General features: G+C 35.0%; 1 protein-coding gene across 2 annotated transcripts in view; it reads right to left on the bottom strand.

Moving 5' to 3' along the window:
* Window positions 1-21,136, bottom strand: part of LOC121739394 (calcium-binding mitochondrial carrier protein SCaMC-2) — a 62,549-nt gene that overhangs the window by 28,740 nt on the left and 12,673 nt on the right. For both annotated transcript variants that reach the window (XM_042131843.1, XM_042131844.1), the window contains one exon: window positions 21,000-21,111. In XM_042131843.1, the coding sequence (XP_041987777.1) occupies window positions 21,000-21,111 (112 nt within the window). The remainder of the gene's footprint in view (window positions 1-20,999; window positions 21,112-21,136) is intronic.

The raw sequence follows: 21,136 nt of genomic DNA, 5'->3' as shown, positions 1-21,136 counted from the left end.
ATGTCAACAGATATTTTGGTTGGTATGAATTTAATTCATGGAACAAATTTGAGTGTGGTCATTACGTCCAGTGGAACAGAACTTATTCACGAATCTGTGATCAATAATATGAAAATGCATTCTCCATTATTCAATGATTTGGACTGCGACCTTTCTGATGAAAATGAAGTCAAACAATTGCGGGAACTTTTAAATAAATACGAATATTTGGTTAGCCGTGGATATCCTAAAACCAGAGTCAATACTGGTGAATTGGAGATCAGACTTAAAAATCCTGATAAATATGTTGAAAGGAGACCATATCGTTTAAGTCCGGTGGAACGAGAAAAGGCTCGCAATATTATACAAGAGCTGCTCGAACACAATATAATACGAGAAAGTAAATCACCGTATTCAAGTCCCATTATACTGATGAAGAAGAAGAACGGCGATGATCGCCTTTGCGTGGACTTTAGGGAACTTAACTCAAATACGTTACGTGACCATTATCCACTTCCATTGATTAATGATCAAATTGATCAATTAGCTGATGGTCATTACTTCACCTGCTTGGATATGGCTGCAGGGTTCCACCAGATCCCTATTGCTGCAAATTTAATAGAAAAGACTGCTTCCGTTACACCAGTCGGCCTGTACGAGTACCTTACGATGCCATTTGGTTTGAGTAATGCCTGCTCTGTTTACCAACGTTGCATTAACAGAGCCCTTAAATCGTTACTTGGAACTGCAGCACAGGTGTATGTGGATGATGTGTTAAGTAAAAGTAGTGATTTTGCTGAAGGATTGTCATATTTAGAACAGATTCTTATAGCACTTCAAGATTCCGGATTTTCTATTAATGCTGATAAATGTAGTTTCTTTAAAAGGAAAATCGAGTACCTTGGAAATGTAGTAGCTGATGGTCAAGTTCGACCGAGTCCCCAAAAAGCAGAGGCATTGGTCAAATCTCCAATACCTAAAACGGTCAAACAAGTTAGATAATTTAATGGTTTGGCAGGATACTTTAGGAAGTACATACCTGATTTTTCTCGCATTATGGTACCCTTGTATACACTCACTAAACAAGCTGCGAAATGGGAGTGGACCGAAAAACATGAAAAAGCACGAAATACAATCATTGAGTGCTTAACATCTACACCTGTACTTACCATATTTAAAGAAGAAGCACCTATCCAACTTTTTACAGATGCCAGTAGCCTTGGATTTGGAGCTGTCTTAGTACAGATCATCAATGGACGTCAATATGCTGTTGCTTTTATGAGCATGAGGACCACGGAAGCTGAGAGCCGTTATCACTCCTATGAATTGGAGACTCTTGCAGTGGTTAGAGCTATAAAACATTTTCGGCAATATCTGTATGGGAGGAAATTCACAGTGATAACGGATTGCAATGCCTTGAAAGCATCTAAACATAAGAAAGAACTTTTATCTAGAATTCATCGTTGGTGGGCATTTCTGCAAAATTATGATTTCGATATAGAATATCGAAAAGGTGAACGCCTGCAGCACGCTAATTTCTTTAGCAGGAATCCTACAGAATTTGCAGTAAATGTCATGACAAGAGATTTAGATTGGCTCAAGGTTGAACAGCGACGAGATGAGAAACTAAGATCAATTATGGACAGCCTCAGTGATAATAATAATTCTGTTGATGGTTACGTTTTGGAAGGCAATGTTTTAAAAAAGAAGGTTAATGACTCAGTTCATGGTCAGCAGTTTAGTACAGTTGTACCTGAATCATTTCAATGGAGTATCATAAACTCATATCATACAGCGCTTAAACATCCTGGCTGGGAAAAAACACTGCAGAAGATAAGAGAGACATAATATGTCTCTCTTATCTTCTGCAGTGTTTTTTCCCAGTTTCGTACAATAGAACTCATTTTATTCAAAACAAAGAGAGACATATGTTACGAGAAACTACGAGATCATCCTTCTTCCTACAACAAGGCTGGTGCAGAGCGCACCGCCTGTCAGCATGGCCGTATCGGCGCAACAGTAAATTATAAAAGTAGGACTATTGACAATTAATTACTTATTTTTTTAATAACAATTAAAATTACAATGAACTATTGATTAAAATATTATTTATTGATTTTTAAATGTAGATTCTTATTTTGGAATGTTAAACTTATTAATAATAAAATACTTCCGGTCTTAATACTAAAATGAAAAAAAGGTGTCATTTAAGTTTTCTTGATTTATAAATTTTAATTATAATATTTAATATTATTGTTATTACTTTTTATACTTGTTTGTTTAAAAAATTACAATATTTACAAAAATTGAAAATAACACTATTTGTTGTTTAGCTTAAATAATAAAAATAATTAAGTTTACTAATTTGTAAATTTAAATATTGATTTTTGATGTAATAATTACAACTCATAACATTTGTCTCTTTAAAATTGCATTATTTTGTAAACAAGTTCAAACCCTATAAAACCTGCTGCACAACACTCAATCGGTTCTGTTTGATTTGAGCTGTTGTGCAGTAAGGATCAAATAATAGTGCTGTTACGCTAAATTTTAAGAAGAAATTTGTGAGTTTTGTTAAGAATAGTTGGAATAAAAGTGTTTTTGAATTTAAAAAGAAGAGTTTTACTTCGTGAGTGCTTTTCTACTTATATCAGCATGAGTTCTGAATTTGATAATAATTTGGATAAAGAAAGTGATGTCAGCAATGCTGACATCACACATTTTAAAAACAATACTGGAGTTCTTCCTTCATATATACAGGGTGTAACAAAAACAAGTGATAATACTTTAGGGTGTGTACGTGTTCCTTGTAGAGAGTTCAATGTGAAAGTAGCAGCGCTGAAAGACCAAAATTTCTTTTCACTTTTGTATAGGGAAACTCGTGACGCTCGGGCCCTTGCCCATACAAAAGTGAAAAAAAATGTTCGTCTTTCAGAGCTGCTACTTTCACAGTGAACTCTCTACAAGGAACATGTACACACCCTAAAGTATTATCACTTGTTTTTGTTACACCCTGTATACGCTGATTATTTCAAAACAAGAAATCCAGATTTTTTTTTATTATTCTTTTGAGCTAATCTTAAAAAAGCCTAGAAGAACCCTTTGGAAAAATTCAAAAATTTTGATTTTTTACTTTTTTATGAACAATCAAAGGCATACAAGAATTTTTCATGTAAATAAATATATTATGTCTATTGTCTACTAATAGTTAGTACCCAATTTTTTTTATTGATTTATATTAATATTTAATCATTAAAAATATATTTTTACTCTTCTTTTTTACCATTTATTTAAGGTCGCTTTAATGTAGGCATCTATCCTTTATTCTTAAACCTTTCTTCTTAAACTCTCAGATTCCTAACCTAAAATTAAACCAGAATAAAATGCCCCTGATTCGTTTTTTCAAGTTTATTTTCAATGTACAAAAATTTTACCTCTACGATTTTATTATAAGTATATAGATAGATATAGCTACATTGATTAATACTCCCTAACTATGAAGGTAAACTGGATGGGAAAGACAGAAAACGTTACACGCTGTATTTTCAACTTGATTAGGAAGGGGGACAAAGTTTATCTTACCGGATCTGCGTTGAATACACCTAAACCAGATTTTTGACGCATAATGATGAAACTTAACATTGTTTATTTAATTGGGTAATTAGTCATGATAAAGAGTTGCTGTACACTTTTTGCTGGTAGCACCACGTCAATATAAATTATTTTAGATGAATATTAAAATATTTCAATTGTTATTGAATATGCATGATATTATTATCATTATTTTCTTTATATTGCATCATTTACAAAATACACTAAAGCAACGTGCTGATAACATTTTAAACGTTCAAATAATCAAAAATATTTTTTTAAAGACTGTAATATATTGTAGGTATTACAGTTAATATAATATCAAAGATTTGACAATAATAATTACTATTATTTTTAACAAAAAATTAAAACCGACTTCCAAGGTAAAAACAATAATAATATGAACTAAAAAGTATTAAATAACTCTTACTCTATAATAGTGCCTTTTTCAGAATTCGTCTAAATCTCAACTATTTCTGAACATACTACAGTCTTCATTATTTGAAGTCGGTACCAGCTAATTTTATCGTGAGTTCAGTCAATGTCAGAATATCTGAAGCTTTTGGGACTGGTACCGACTTCAAAGTAATGAAGACTGTAGTATGTACAGAAATAGATTTAGACGAATTCTGAAAAAGGCACTACTATAGAGTAAGAGTTATTTAATACTTTTTAGTTCATATTATTATTGTTTTTACCTTGGAAGTTGGTTTTAATTTTTTGTTAAAAATAATGTAATTATTACTGTCAAATCTTTGATATTATATTAACTGTCAAATCTTTGATATTATATTAAAAATAATAATTTCACTCTTTTTAGTTATCTACAAGATAAGGCTTTAAATGCGTAATGACTACTACGAATGTTCCTTATTCACATTATGTTACTGTAAGCAAAATTGTAGTAATTGCTTGCAGTTATCTAAGCGATGCTGCAATTTAAAAACTTTTATCTTTAAAGGTTCAGGAGTTCTGTTCAGTGCCTTTGGACCAAGAGACACCTTCGTATGAACTTTCTCTTATTCGTGACATATGTTTAAGTTACTAGAAACAACATTTTAACCACTATGAGTCTTTTGGTTAATTTCAAGGATTTCCTTCGATTGCTCATAGACTCCATCATCAGCTCACCACTTTCGCAATTATTATACAAAATCAAGATTATACCCTATACAACAACACAAGAATTTTGAAAATATCGATATAATCATCAAAAACATCTGCTTCGATGCAAAATATCACGAAAAGCATCAATAATTGGGTCATAATGTGATGACCCATGGCATAATTATGATTTTGATGATGATTATCAAATATATTGATGTGTTGGCTTATGCTTTCAGTTGTTTAAACAACGCCGATATCCCCGAACCTGTATCTATAAGGATTCAAAAGTTCTGTTGGGTACCTTCGGATCCAGGGTATAACCTGGTGCGAAATCTTACTTTTTGGTAGCATTTACCTCGAATGCTTCAGAAAAAATTGAAATCACTATATGTTTCCATACAAATTTCAAGGAGTGCCCTCGATTCCTCCAGGATCCCATCATCAGATCACCACTTTTGTGAACATGGTACCAAATTCGAGTTAAACCCTATACAACACAAAAAGAATTTTGAAAATCGGATCACAAACGGCTGAGTTATCGTTGAACATATAAAAAAAAAGATACATACAGCCGAACGTATAACCTCCTCCTTTTTGGAAGTCGGTAAAAAGGTAAACCGTAAAGCAGATAAACATTGTTTACAAAATCTTCACGACGGTTATCTTTTAGCTTTTTTAACCTTTGATAGTGTTTTCTGGACTTCGATCGCAGTTTCTATTTTTAGAGTCTTACTAGCTGTCCCGGCAAACGTAGTTTTGCCATATAAAGTATTTCACCCATATTATTTTATTGAAGTGACTAATTATAAGATTTATAAGTATGGCACCATGGCAACATCCATAGCTATCCCGTCACACAAACAATGATCGCCGTGAGTCTTGGGTTGTAATAATTTACTACTATTTATTTAAAAAATGCACTTATCATTATAAAAAGTAGCAAGTAGCCGATACTCAGACCTACTGAATATGCATTTAACCCGGCGTCATGGGGGTTGGGTCTGTGAGACCCATCACTTTTTATTTCACTTGTAATTCAGTTACCATGCGTTCAGCGTTGCCAAATTTCTCAATAGCTGGAGCTGTTGAGTTGGTCTATGAGTCACAGGTAACGCGTTAGTCCTGCGACGGCCGCAGCGGTAGTAACAGGGGCCCAAAGTTGCATAAGGTATGTGAGACCCATCCCCGCAGTCAGTGTTACAATTTCGGGACATCTTACACAGACGTTATTTTAATGATTATCAGTGTTTTTAACATTTATTTTTGTATTTTTGTTGTGTTTTACAATAAAATTAGATGATTTATAGTAAAATGTATTTTATTTTTTGTAGGTACTTACTTAATTACTTTGCGTTTTTTGTAGGTAAGTACTTGAAGTACTTTAATCTTTCGATCGTGGATTCTTGGAAATCTATTTTTATTCTATTGTTGTCGCGATCACCGGTGATCTTATGGATCTCAAAATGGATTGAGAAGAGGAAGAACGACAACCCATTCTTTCAATTTTACAAGAGTCGGAACTCGGACTCTGATTCTGCCTCGTCAGACCAGGAAATATGCAAAGAAGATCTCTTGAGTAAACGTAGTAATCCTAGTGACGCAGAGCAAGATATCTCTGGCGATGATGACATTCCACTGTCTTCGCGTGCAGATAAAAATCGATTGTCGGAAGAGCATTGTACTGTATCTGAATCGGCTAGTTCGTGGCAAAGACGGTACAATTTGGTACAAGACGCCTATTGAAAAATTTCTTGGTGAATCTTCAGGGGAACCTCCGGCAAAGAAGCCGAATATTCGCAAAAGATGCCAAGACTGTTCAGCCAAAAAATACCGTAAAACGAATTATTTCATTTGCGAAAGTTGCAACTTGCACCAAACACATTTGCTTAGAACATGTTGTACCTTTCTGTGCTGATTGCACCAAAGATAATGATTAGATGTGATTATTTGTTAATTTTTTATAAAAATATTTTAGTATTCTTTAAATAAGTGCCATTAAAAAATTAAAACTGGTTGTTAATTAGTAATAGACTAACATTTAAGTAGAGGAGAAATATTTTGTTGACTTTTGTCGTTCTTTTTTTAAAGCTCTATTAAATATGGTTATAAATTATATAATATATTTATGTTTCATTAATGCATATAAATACACATTGAATTTAATATAAACATATAAAATAAATTGATTATTATAAAAGGTTGGACTAATTTTGATATCTAACACACGGGTATGTGAGACCCACTCCAACGTCCGTGTAACACTTTTCTGCCCCCATGACGCCGGGTTAAATAAAAATCAGTAAAGCCATTTCGGAGGAGTACGGTAACTAACATTGTGACATACGAGAATTTTATATATAAGAAGATAAGAATAAGATAAGATAAAATTATTTACGTAATTCAATAATCCTTTTTCAACTACTTCCTCTGTGCCGAGTTGACGACGTCCGAGGTGGAAGGTCAACATAATTATATCAATTTTTATACGAATTTCATCTAAAGCAGGCTTGAAATATCAAGCCTAAGCCCCAATTTCACCACTGTATGTTAGTGTTAACAGCTTGTTAAAATGTCATGTCTTCTCTTTCATTCATAAGAAAAATGAAAGATGTAACGTGATACTAATTCGAGCGTTAACTTTAACAGTCGTTGGTGAAATTGGGGCTAAATATCAAAAACTGACATGATATTGAATTCACTATCTAAAATGTATAAAAATGGAATGGACATTTTAAAATCTCAAGATAAAGCGACATTTCAAATCTGGAAGAGCTCATAAGGTGAAATGTAAAAAACTAGATAGTTATCTTGATGTAGTATAAACAACTTCAACAAATAGGATCCCGCAAAGTACTGCTGTTACCTAAATAGCCAGAACACCAAAAAGTCGATCGTGACTTATCATCACGCCTCTGTCGCAACAGAGTGCTTGGTCCACAAACTACATTCTACATAACGTATTATATGCCAGTTTCAATAGCAAACTTAGATGTCAAAAATGTATGAGATTTGACATAACGCATCTCTAGGTGTCATGTCGCTTGCGTTATAACTTATATCAAATGCCATTCATTCTTGACATCTAATCTAACTTCGTATCAAAACAGGCGAATGCATTTTGATTAAAAAAGCACTCTGGACACACCCTCAAGTTAACAACGCAAAGACACAGTTAAGAGTAACCTCAAATAGTTTAATTATGATTCGTTGACTAAAGTAGATAAGTTACAAACATTTGTAGTTTTTCAATTGATTTTATTTATCATGTTTCCTTTGAAAAGGTAACACATGTTTACGTAGTGACCGACGGAGTCAACAAGGGAATTCCGAATTGAAATAGGCGATCACAAGAATAGCTTGGACGATAATCTATCTAATGTTAATAGTCAACAAATAAAAAGTGTAAACCATACACACCTACTAGTCACATTGACAGTATGACGATATGTAGATTGAATACAGTGTTGCCATATACAGGGTGTAACAAAAATAAATGATAATACTTAAGGGTGTGTACGTGTTTCTTGTAGAGAGTTCACTGTGAAAGTCGCAGCGCTGAAAGACCAAATTTTTTTTTCACTTTTATATGGGGAAACTCGTGAACGCTCGGGCCCTTGCCCATACAAAAGTTAAAAAAAATTTTCGTCTTTCAGAGCTGCTACTTTCACAGTGAACTCTCTATAAGGAACACGTACACACCCTAAAGTATTATCACTTGTTTTTGTTACACACTGTATGCAGATTTCTCCGTATTTATACAGATTTTTGGTGTGTAATACAGATAAGTACTGGATTTTTAAGTTAAGTTATACAGAATTACAGAATTTTAACAAAATGATAAATTTTGAAAAATTCAACCACGAAACAGGCTAAATACAGACACCATTGAAGATCCTTTGCATTCAAAGTAACTGATTGGTGCAAAGTAGCTGCAAAACCATGCTATAATCTCTAGAGGTTGAAGAAATTTAATAAAATACAAATGAAAATAATATTTATATCTCATTGCTATATTTTTTTTGGTTCCGTACCCAAAGGGTAATTTTGATTTTATTTTGATTTTACTTCCTTATAAGTGCCGGATACTTAACTTGACAGATAAAGTATGGAGAACCATGTCAAAGAAGCTGTGCCTTTCCGGTACATAATCAGGAAGGGGTAAAACAGGCCGTATGTAGTGTGTTTAATTTTTTTTCTATCAGATTTAAATTTTTTATTTGCGATAAATTGTTACCATTTTATGTACCATCGAGAAAGTTGATTCCTATGCAATTGACAGACCAACGTTATTTGGTCGAATATGTCAATTCAATGTTCTTCTTCTTCTTCTTCTTTTGGCGTAAGCCTCCCCATTTAGGAGTTGCCAGCGTCAGAGTTGAGGCGAAAAATGTGAACAGTTATAACTTATAACGTAAACTGATTGCCATGCAGCGGGCACGGGTGATGACTTCATGCGACCATGCAAATACAAGATAAAATAATGAAACAGAAAAAACCAGAACAAGCAAATAAGTACAGCAAAATATTGTTTCTTAGCCTTTAAAGATACACAGAGTACATAAACATAAATACAATCTACTTATATTAAATAAAAAAGGAAGAGAATTCATATTACAACTAGAGCCTAATGTGATTATGAGCAATGAACGAGCATAATATGTCTATAAATGGAGAATATACTAACGATAAAATAGATTTAAGATTAGTGGGACGAGGAATATTAGGAGGAAGGTAATCGTACAATGAAAGGTTGTTTTCGCAAGCAAAAAATATATGGTCTGGAGAGCCTTCATCCAAGCCACATTCACACAATGAGCTATCCCTCACCCTTATTTTAGCTAGAAATACCGGGTTACACGAGTGACCCAGACGTAGCCGACAGATAGTAGAGCAAACAGGCTTATTAGCTTTCAAATATTTAAAAAACCACGGTCGACTAGGTACTGAATCCTGAATTTCAGCGTAAAAACGTCCTTTATCCCTACTCGACTCAGTCCAAATGGTATTCCACTCCAGAGTCAAATGCGACTTGGCCAGAGGAAGAAGATCCTGACAAAAAATTTTGAAATTACTTAAACCACCAGACTTTGCAGCTTCTTTGGCATAAAGATCCACACATTCATTTCCTATAATCCCGCTATGACCAGGAATCCAAGCAAGTACAACCTGTATGTTGCTACAATAGCATTTAAATAGTAACTGCCTAATTTTAAAAATTAAAGGGAATTTAAATTTACTTCTAAAGGGGTTTGACAAAATCGCTTCCAGGGAACTTTTACAATCGGACAAAATAATTGCCTCAATTCAATGTTAATTGTGATCTGTCAGCTGGGTTTGACGTAACGCGACCAAACTACTTAGGTCCCCGATTTGCATAGGAATCAACTTCTCTGATAGTACATAATATTTTTATTCATTTTACAATTATCACCTTATCACGTCAATACGTATTCCTTTTTTCATAAAAAAGCATAGATAATGATTAATAAGTAATTTTTTGTTGACTTTAATACAAATTTTATACAGAATATTGAGACAATATAACATACAGATTTTATACAGATTTTAGCAGTTCCCACTGCAGATAAAAGGTTGAAACCATCTGGCAACACTGATTGAATACATAGAGTAAAATCAATAAAACGAGAGCAAACCTAATCAGAATAATTGTATGATCATAACACGTATTTTTAGTTAGTGTTCCCATGTATTTATCCATGTATTTATTTTATAATCAATGCTCCTACTAGAAAACATTTTGAAGAGAACGTTGTATAGATCATGACTGAAGCAGTCATTGAAGTGGTATAAAGTAAAAAAGGCTACTTGAAAAATACTTACCCCTTGGAATAGAAAGTGTAAGAGCAAAAATAAAAGGTAAAATAGTTTACAAGAGGAGGTGAGTTCGGAAAGTTATTTTGCGATGGTTAGCTCAGAAGATAAAATTTCCGAGGCTTTTACAAGTGGAGTGTATCATTTCAAAATACATAATGTTTTTTATCATAAAACGGGTCCAGCGACTGCTGCATATGTTCGTCCATCAAGCTATGCGCAATAATATATGTATGGCAGCATTATCTACATAAATAGCAGCATTATCTACAACATAAATAATGTCGTAGATAATGCTGCCATTTATGTTGTTTGACAATAATGTTCAAAGTTATAATTTAAATTATTTATGGTCAAATTTTGACCACTCGGCAAACGCTGCTTTTTATTAATTAAGTAGTATATTTTATTAATAATTATTTTTTAAACTGCCCAGAAAACTCGACTAGTATTTTGAAGGAACTTGGCTACGAATCAATAAGACATCACACGACTCTGCGTTGTACTAAATCAGAGGACGTGTGCATATGACCTAATTTTCATCTTCGGGACACGGAACCATAAATCGCTTCCAGACTGGTGAATTGCAATCTTCCTAAAAGTGGTCGTTATGTGCAACAATGGGTGGTTTCGAACCGGTGTGCACTCGTCAGAGATGGCTCGGTGACGTATCGCCGACGCCCACTACCGCGCCCGCCAATTTCAATAATCACTCAATTGCGTTGCGGTGTCGACGCCGACATTAGGGTTGCCGATAAAGAATTACTATTTATCAAATTCCTTTGAGTAAAACTTTAACTGTTAGAGGTATACTTACAACGGCATCCCTGTGTAAGCTAATATGTAAAATAATAAACACAGCTAAAGAAGGATACCGTACATTCAATTGCTTTGCTGATGCCAGTCAAATGTCCGAAAGAAGTCCCCTAGCTTGTAGCTTTTGCATTTTTAGCAAAAGCTACAAGCTAGGGGACTTCGTGCTTCTTAAATTCCATCAATTTAGCAATTAATAACTCGTAAATTTATGCCAAAACGTGATGGTCCTTATCGCGTTAAAGTAGTATCAAGTAATTAACTTGCACCACATTTAATATAGCAGACATTACCGTGGAAGTTTTATCATTGGTTAATACCATCACCGATTTGACCTGGTCAAAAAATTGCGAGTCGTTTGACATTGATGTTGGATTTACTATTTGAATATTTCTGTATCTGAATCTGACTTACTGGCGAAATCACAATGCGAGTAGAACTCGAGTCTCGTCATCCGAATTGAAAGATTGAAAGGGAAAATGGTGGTCCAACGGAAGTAGCAGCGATGCCATTGCGGAATCTTCGGCAAATTTCACCCAGGTTGAATTCATCCAGACTTCGACCTGGATGAAACATGAAAAGGAAAAATGGAGGTCCATCGGAAGTAGCTGCGATTTCAGCCAATGCGGAATCTTCGGTTTTTTAACTGATAGTTTTTGCTGATGAAGTAGTTTTGGCTAATATAAAAGTTTTTAGTAGGTTTTAAAGTAATTTAGTTAAATTTGTTTGAAAAACCTTCTTTTTTTCCTTACTACGTGAAACTTAATCAAATCGGAGGTAATGATCATCAAACAATTTTATAGATGGCGTTAACCGGGGACAGTCGTAGATTGTATCTTGTTCTGCATGCGACTGTGGTCGTAGATGCGGAATTCAAGAATTGATGCGACACGAAAATTCAAACACCAAGTAAACTGTAAAAAAATTCAAAACCAACCTAAGCTTACATCTTTGTTTGCGTCAACATTAAAATCACAGGATCCGCAGCAAATAGCAAAATTAAATTAGCATGTCTTATTGCTATATTGTTGTATGCGGAACAGACTTTCAATACTAGCATTTAAATATTACTTATGTTATATAAAATAATGTGTAAATTTTATTAAAATTTACACATTATTTATTTTATATAAAGATGATAATTTCATGACATTTCTGGTTTTTAATGCCCTTCCTAAAATATATTTCTATCATCATTAAAAAATTAAAAAATCCAAAAAGGATCAAACTGTCAATTTACTGTTTTTCAATTTGGTATTTTCATTTTCTTTCATTTTCTTGGGGGGGGAAAAAAGGTCCCGCTTTTGGTTTTTTGCTTACTCATCAAAAACGGTGCTTCGTACGAAATTCTCTTCTACTACATAATAAAAGCTAATTAAATTCTCTACAACTTCGTCCTTTACACTTTGTATCTATCTCCAATCATTGCCTACTACAACTACTCTAAACAAAGTACCAAAGTTAAAATTTCTGCTTACGACTTTTCCAAGCAGACCCCCATTTTGAGCATTCGTTTACTAGGCTATAATATAAATTGGAAGAATAAGAATAATTAAAATAACCACTTTGAAAATTATTTACAATATATAATAGAATAGTCCAATAATGGAAAAAAGTAATAATTTGCTTGGTAAACATAAATTATGAAGAGAAGATGTTTCAAGATAAAGTGACAACAAGGCGCATAAAAAATCTAGAACTGATAACCCCGGAAAACACAATGTCAATCTCACTCTAGTAACTTCGCTTATTCACCACACCGCAAACATCAATAAGAATAGTTGACGATGATGAAATTTATTGCGTTTTATAATACACGCGATGCGACGCGTAATCTCTGACAAACATTGTTAAGTAAAATAATAATAAATAGCAGAAGTCATTGGTACTTACTTACTAATAGGTCAATGAAAGTTTTAACGCTGAAGCTGCATATGTTGAGTTTAAAATCTACGAATAGCCATTTTATTCCATAATTTTGGGACCCGCAACAAAATTAATTAGAAGAACGGTAGGAGCAAGAGATATTCCAATTTTCCCGAAACAAAGCGGGACACAGCTTAAAAATACGCAATATGTGGACCCAGCCTAAGTAAAAAATGACACTATTGAAGACACGTTATCGAACTGTCCTCATGACCCGGGCAAGTGCGTACATGTTTGCGTACAAGGGCAATGTCGGCTGATGTTCGTAATCTTCACAAATCTAGATTAGTGACCGGCCTTCATAGGTAATTGGATAAAGACTTATCGTGACGCGCGAACAAACATTGAGATTAGAATTGCGCAGGTAAAGGTGGAAATACAAATAAAAGTTAGTAGAATTATCATTCTAACTCAAAATGTACTTCACATATTGAGTTAGCCCAAGCCCACCCCGCCAAGACACAAGTCTGCGCGTTCACCACTAAAAAGTCACCAATGGTCGTATATCCTCGTTTCGAGGGTACATCTCTAACCATCTCCCCCAGAATTGAGATACATGGCGTCAACATATCGAGCGAAGTCCAGTTCCGATATCATCTAGAAGGTAAGGCCAAATTAGCCTCGAAGAAGCTTGGTGTTCTTAACAGAGCGAGACAGTACTTCAGTCCGGACCAACGCCTACAACTCTACAAGGCGCAGGTTCGGCTTCATATGGAATATTGTTCTCATCTCTGGGCAGGGGCGCCAAAATACCAACTGCTCCCTCTGGATCGTATCCAACGAAGGGCCGCTCGAATTGTTGACTGCCAATGTGTTTCAAACAGCTTGGACCCCTTGGAGTTAGCCGAGATGTAGCTTCACTCTGCATCCTCTATCGGTTGTATCACGGGGAGTGCTCTGAGGAATTGTTCGGAATCATACCATCTCCAATTTTTTTAACATTGCTTTTTAACTATCAAACGCACCTGCAGCTCTTCTGATGTTGCGAGTGTCCATGGGCGACGATAGTTGCTTACCATCAGGTGACCCGTTTGCTCGATTGCCCCCTTATTTCATAATTAAAAAAAAACATCAATAGATTCGATTTATGTATAGTCAGTACTGGGCCAATTACATATTACATTCAGGATAGTAACTGCCTGAAAGCGATATTACAGTATTGTTAGCAAATGGCAGCAAGGAATTCAAATTAAAGTAATTTTATTCACTCTTACAAGAAAATGTTGCATAATAAAGATATGTAGATAATAGCGACCAATCTAATTGATAACATAATATTATGACGTATATTTGCGAAATACTGTATATTAATATTTCAATCATCAATATTACAGCCCTCACAAATATTAAAAAGCATAATATGCTGAAACAATGTATGTGACTGCACTTTATTTCTCGACTAAAACCCACGGCCGTACGAGATTTCTTGGCGATCTCAAATTCAAGTGTCAACTTACCAGCGCGCAAGTGCTTACGCATTACGCATTGGACGAAACTTTTGAGGTACATCGTTGTGCTGAGGAAAATGAGGAAAAAGCATAACCAAGGAGTAAAACTACGCAACATCTTGATTCTTGGATGCTTCCAATTCTTACAAGCGACAGGCTTCCTCCGGCTGATGTGGAGGTTCATCAAAGAGAAGAAGGGGTCTGCTTAGAGCTTATCGATTTTTGGGGACACCTAACGATCGGAGGGCATTTCGCCCAGTCTGGCGCTGATGACATAGTGCTCTCGTTTTTGAAAACAATTTGCAAAAATGGAGAGACAAGAGCAAACTGACATTAGCCATTAGAGACTCAAGCCCCAGTCAACACTCGCCAGCTCTAGCAGACTCTAGGGCTGAGCACGAGCGAGTTACCGATAAAGCCAAAGAAAGAAGAGAATGATTGGATCTCGCAATAGATAAGATGACCTTCAATCCCAATTCCCAACATAGTCAATTGAGCTGGGAATTAATGGCCAGAGTATTGAGACTCATCTAGATATTATATCATAGTTGGCGCAGAGTTGATAATAACCTATGCAACCAGCGCGTGGACAAACATTGCGAATAAGCTGGGTGCAAAGTATAAAAGCAATAAGAACACTAGCAAATTAAAATATTAAGTGTGTGGCGAAGGATGTTACAGAATAACCAACTGCGAAATAATCTAACAGAACGTTGGCTTAACATTGACATTGCTTTTTAAATCAATGCTTTTATCAAACAGCGTGAGATAAAAGCGTACATAATACTCAATAAAACAAGATTATGTAACTTCCAAGTTCCAACATTATCTATATACTACGCAATACATTTTTGCAGACAAGAGTTATTTAGTAAAACTAACAAGCAGTAACATAATATGGATTAGAATATTTTTAACAAGAAGTCCCAATACAGTTCTCGTGTTTGCTTCCAACTTCTGCTTCTGCCTGTGAACACTTATATCGTGTTTATTGCAATAACAAAAAATAAGTGCAACTGTGGTTTGGCTATAAACTTAACCCACAAAAATTATTATTTGATTTTAAAGAAATTAAAAGATTATTGTTTAGAGCTAATTTAAGCCCTACCCGCTCCAACAAAATTTCTCATTACTTTATTTTGTTATTTCAAGACTGTTTGCAGTAAGATTGTGTGGCTGTCAAAAAGTAGGCTTTTTTGCTCACCTGTGTGCATCGATTGGCAAGGTCAGACTTGCTCCAATATCGAACAAAAAGCAACAGATGGAAATATTGATGTTATCGATGACGAGTCAATTGATGCATCAATCATTGATCATGCAGAAATATTGCAAAGGAAGAATGAGCGGACGAAGAAATAGTTCTTGAAGTAACCAATCATATATTATAATAACAATAAGAACAAAACAATATAATATACCACTTCGTCAATTATAGTACCGTTTACATAATTAATAACATACTAATTAGTAATTACTATCGGATTAAACTTGCATCATCATTCGTCACAATAATATAATATATCGTGGGGTATACCTATAACTGGAGAAACGACGTTAAAAAATTGGCGAAGTGCGAGTCGGACTCGCGCACGAAGGGTTCCGTACCGAAAGCGAAAGTAGACGGAAAATTTTGTGTTTTTTTGTATGGGAGCGGCGTTTTAATATTTTTTGTAGAGAACTCTATGATCTACAATCTTGACATACCTATTTTATGATAAAACTAGCTGTTGCCCGCGACTTCGTCCGCGTGGACTTCAGTTTATAGCGTGCGATGTCAACAAAATTGGTGTCAAAAGCTTTAATAAAAAAACCCTGGTACCCCTTAAATCAAAACAGCTGTGCAGTGTCAGTAGGGTTGCTAAGGATTCCTCTTCCGCTTACTCATAATGAGGAAGTTCCGCAATATTTTGGGTTCCTCAACCGTTACCGCATCCTCATAAATAAATAAAAAATCCGCTATCGCTTTCTCAAAATTTCAGAGGAATTTATGAGGAATTTCACTGCGCATGCGCGTCGCGTATCCCTCTTTTTTGTGTGCGTGTGTTGTGTATGTGTATGTTGTGATTCTTTATTGTGTGTGTTTTGAGAATGGTTTAGATTCATAAATTGGTCCACTGGATTCCCTTCCAATTATCTTTCCCTTCCCTTCTAATTATTTTTTGTGTAATATAAGTACCTAGTTATTGATAGACAGGACAAAGACTTTTGGGTTGGGTCCGCTAGTATTTATACGAGGGCTGCTATTTATGTATCCGGAATTAAAAAAAGAAACAAACATATATCATTTAATATGGTTTTATTGCTTTTCAAAATATTCGCCGCGATGATCGACACACTTTTGCATACGCTGGAACCAATTTTCATAGCACTTTTTCCATTCTGATTGAGGTATCTCCAAAACGTGCATTTTGAACGCATCAACAGCCTCTTCGCGGCTCGAAAAACGTTGACCACGTAATTTGTTCTTTGCGTATGGAAATAAAAAGAAATCGTTAGGTGCCAAATCAGGGCTGTACGGCGGATGACCAGTCAATTCGATCTTTTGACCCTCCAAAAACTGAGTTGTTTCAGCTGAGGTGTGACAGCTAGCATTGTCGTGATGTAATATGATTCTGCGTTGTCGGTTGTCCTTTCTTATTTCTTCAAAGACTTCTGGTAAACAAATGGTCGTATACCATTCAGAATTAACCGTTTTACGATTCTCTAATGGCACTGTAGCCACATGTCCATTAATTCCAAAAAAACAGGCGACCATTTGCTTCAAAGTACTTTTTGCACGAGTAACTTTTGTTGGTTTCGGCTCATCTTGGAACACCCACACTGTTGACTGTTGTTTAGTTTCGGGGTCATATGCATAGATCCAAGATTCATCACCTGTGTAGATATTATAAACGGCTTTTGACGTACCACGGTTGTATTTTTTTATCATTTTTTTGCACCAATCGACACGAGCCCGTTTTTGATCGATTGTCAAGTTGTGCGGAATCCAACGCGAACATTTTTTTACAGCCAAATGTTCGTGTAATATCTTATGTATGCTCGTCATACTTATGCCTAAGGACGCCTCTATCTCGCGATATGTAACATGACGATCACGCATTATTAGTTCCCGCACAGCATCTATATTTTGTGGGACAACAGCTGTTTTTGGGCGACCTTCTTTATTTTCATCCGTGAGCATAGACCGCCCACGATTAAACTCACTGTACCAGTGATAAACAGTGGTTTTTGATGGTGCTTCATCTCCAAAAGTTGCGGTGAGTTGAATAAAGCACTGTTGTTGATTTAGCCCACGCCGAAAATCGTAGTAAATCATTGCACGAAAATGTTCACGCGTTAAATCCATGGCAAATGAAGACACGCAATTTTCAAAATGACGCCACAATGGAAAAATAATTGACAGTCACATGAAACAAAATGTATTCTTCAGCCAAAGAGTTCTATTTTCAAATGTTGTAATTACTTTTTAAATATTGTTCTTGTAAGTGGCCAGTTCCGGATACATAAATAGCAGCCCTCGTAATTTCCTATCATCCTCTTCCTCATCCGCATCCTCTTCCTCATCCGCATCCTCTAAATTTACGCGTAAAAACTCCTGTTCCTCCTCTTTCTCATAATCACTTCCTCAACAACCCTATTAGTGTGCATATAATTTTTCAATTTTTTAAATTAATCTTTATATTTTGTGCCAAATTTTTAAGCTTATTTAGCCCCCAATTACACAACTTTACCCATAAACTATTTACCATTGATAGGTTTAAGGTTACGTCACTGCATAGATAAAGTACTGATTTAATAAGTAACGAAAAATAAGTAACGTATAAAAGAAATAACAATCGAGAAAAATTAACTATACGATAATACCACCTCTATAGAACGACTTCTGGGCAAGCGTTAACGCGATGTAAGAGACGCACAGCGCCATCTATTTTGAATTTTTGGAACTAACTTAATTTGAACAAATTTACGCACTTTCACCCCCTTACAACGCTTTTTTCCAGTAAAAAGTAGCCTATGTCCTTTCTCAGGCTATGCTATATACTATCTGTATACAAAATTTCATTACAATCGGTTCGGTAGTTTTGGCGTGAAAGCGAGACAGATAGACAGACAGAGATACTATCACATTTATAATATTAGTATAATTTACAATTAAGAAAAACGGGAATATACCTCATTTTCGCACATTTGACCTTGAATAAAATTTTTATCACTGGGAGTAGCGCCGGGGACCGTAGAAGTTTTACTTATAATCAGAAGTTGCAAAAATCTTAATGTAAAAATTAAGCATTACTCATTATTTTTTTCAATAGTTATGTAATTTTTATCCATTACTCATTGAAAAAAAAAATTAATGTAAACTATTCACATTACTCATTAAGTAATTTATTTCATGTAATGTTCATGTAATTTGTGTCAATCCATTACTCATTCAACGACGTTGGCTAATATATCTTTAACTTAAGAACAATAAAAAATAATTCAAGGTTTTTTGGAAGTTGTGTCCTTTGGCCTACCATACATTCCCACCGCTGTATCTCCTGTGACGCCAGGATCTACAGCGGTATCCAACCACGAAAACCCTTTGATATGATCTCAGGGAGCCCGAGGGACATGTTAAAACTGTCTTGGTATCCGCAACGAAATTAATCAGAAGAAAACAGGAGTAGGAAGTATACATGAAGTTGTATCCGCGGAACCTTTCTCAGAACCAGTAGTTAAAGATAGTGAGAATGTGATGGATGATTATAATTTTGGAGAATCAACTTCAGCCGTTCTCGAATTCCAACCATCGTTGTTTTTAGTATTTGTTATTATGACGGCAACAGATAATATACACATTTAAACAAACTGAAAATTTCAGAAGTCTAGCTATAGCGGTTCTTGAGATACAGCCTGGTGACAGACAGACAGACAGACAACGAAGTCTTAGTAGTTTTTCCCTTCCCCTTTAGGTACGGAACCCTAAAAACTAAAATATTTTACAAAAGGCGTATCCACACATTTAATTCTTTCTTCGACTTTTTGTGAAAGTTTAGGTATTTAAGCGCCGTAATTTCACCGTAATGGAATACTCATTACTCCTGCATTAGATATTAAAAATAATGAGTACTTAATAAAAAATTGGTAAGTACATTACTCATTAACATTAAAAATTGTAATGTAGGTTTTTAAAATACTAATTAAAATTATAAAATGAGTAATGTATAGATGATCATCTTGACTTTCATTGAGAGGCCTATGTCCAGCGGAGGACGACTATAGTCTGATATGATGATAGATGATACATTTTCATTACAACTTTATTGACAATTAATTTTTATTAAATAAAAAACGAGTATTGGGAACCGATTCCATTACTAATGAGTAATGGAATTACTCTTAATGAAGTAACTTAATGAAGTCTTATGAAGTACTAGAATAATACATGTTTTGCAACTCTACTTATAATGTTGTGTAATTTAACGTCTCTACCAATTGTCAGCTTTATGCGAATGCGGAAATATATTTTCCTAGGTTACGACTTTTTTGTGTATTATTTGTCTGGGCTATGAATTTAACAAGCTATTAAAATATAACCCAAGCTGTCATGCCGTCTGGACTTGGAGGTACAGCCAGGCATTAAGTGCAAGGTTGTCGATGGCCCATGCACAATGGTTAGATCTTATTACATCTAGTTAACTGTACAGTAATTCTATTTATACATGTATAGCGACTGTGCAAACTGCAAAGTAAGGCACAGTGATATGACGTCATCCTAAAACAAAAAGCGAATTAAATCAGATTCTTCTTTAGGAACTGCGACGCAACCGATTAACCGACTTAAAAAAACGGAAATATATTTTATTTCTTCTGTTTTAAAACTACTGCAGTAAAGGCGGAGCAACTGCTTTTCTTAAAGTGCAGGCGCGATTTTCTGAATATTCTTTATATTTTTTTTGTAATCAGTTCAGCAATTTAAACGTGAAGAGGTAACAGCGGTGCCGGATAAAATATATTGTTAACTAGCTGTCCCGGTGAACTTCGTGTCACTTTAAAACCTTCCCTGGACTTCTACGAATATTTTAAGACTAAAATTAGCCCAACCCGTTTAGGCGTTTTCGATTTGCGTTACTAACACAATTGAAAATCCATGTTTATATGTATATAGATGAGTGAAGGCTACTTTATTTCCGCCGCCCCATTTACGAAATTTGCCGCCTCCCTAAGTCGCTGCCGCCTCCCTAAAACCGCCTCTATAAATCTAGGGCAGGGTAACAGATAGACTTTCACATTTATAATATTAGTATGGATAGTACATACCGTCGAATGTCGCCAGAAGTGTATGAGAGCGTGTATGTCCGTCGCCGGCGCGAGCAGCAAGTAGTCCCGCCATTCGTCATAGCTGATATTCAGACTGCCGTCTTGATCCATCCTGGTGACAAACTTTCACATTAAGA

Source organism: Aricia agestis, chromosome Z (genome assembly GCF_905147365.1).
Source record: "Aricia agestis chromosome Z, ilAriAges1.1, whole genome shotgun sequence".
Taxonomy (NCBI): domain Eukaryota; kingdom Metazoa; phylum Arthropoda; class Insecta; order Lepidoptera; family Lycaenidae; genus Aricia; species Aricia agestis.
The sequence above is the reverse complement of the archived record's forward strand: the minus strand, read 5'-3'. Positions and strand labels throughout refer to the sequence as shown.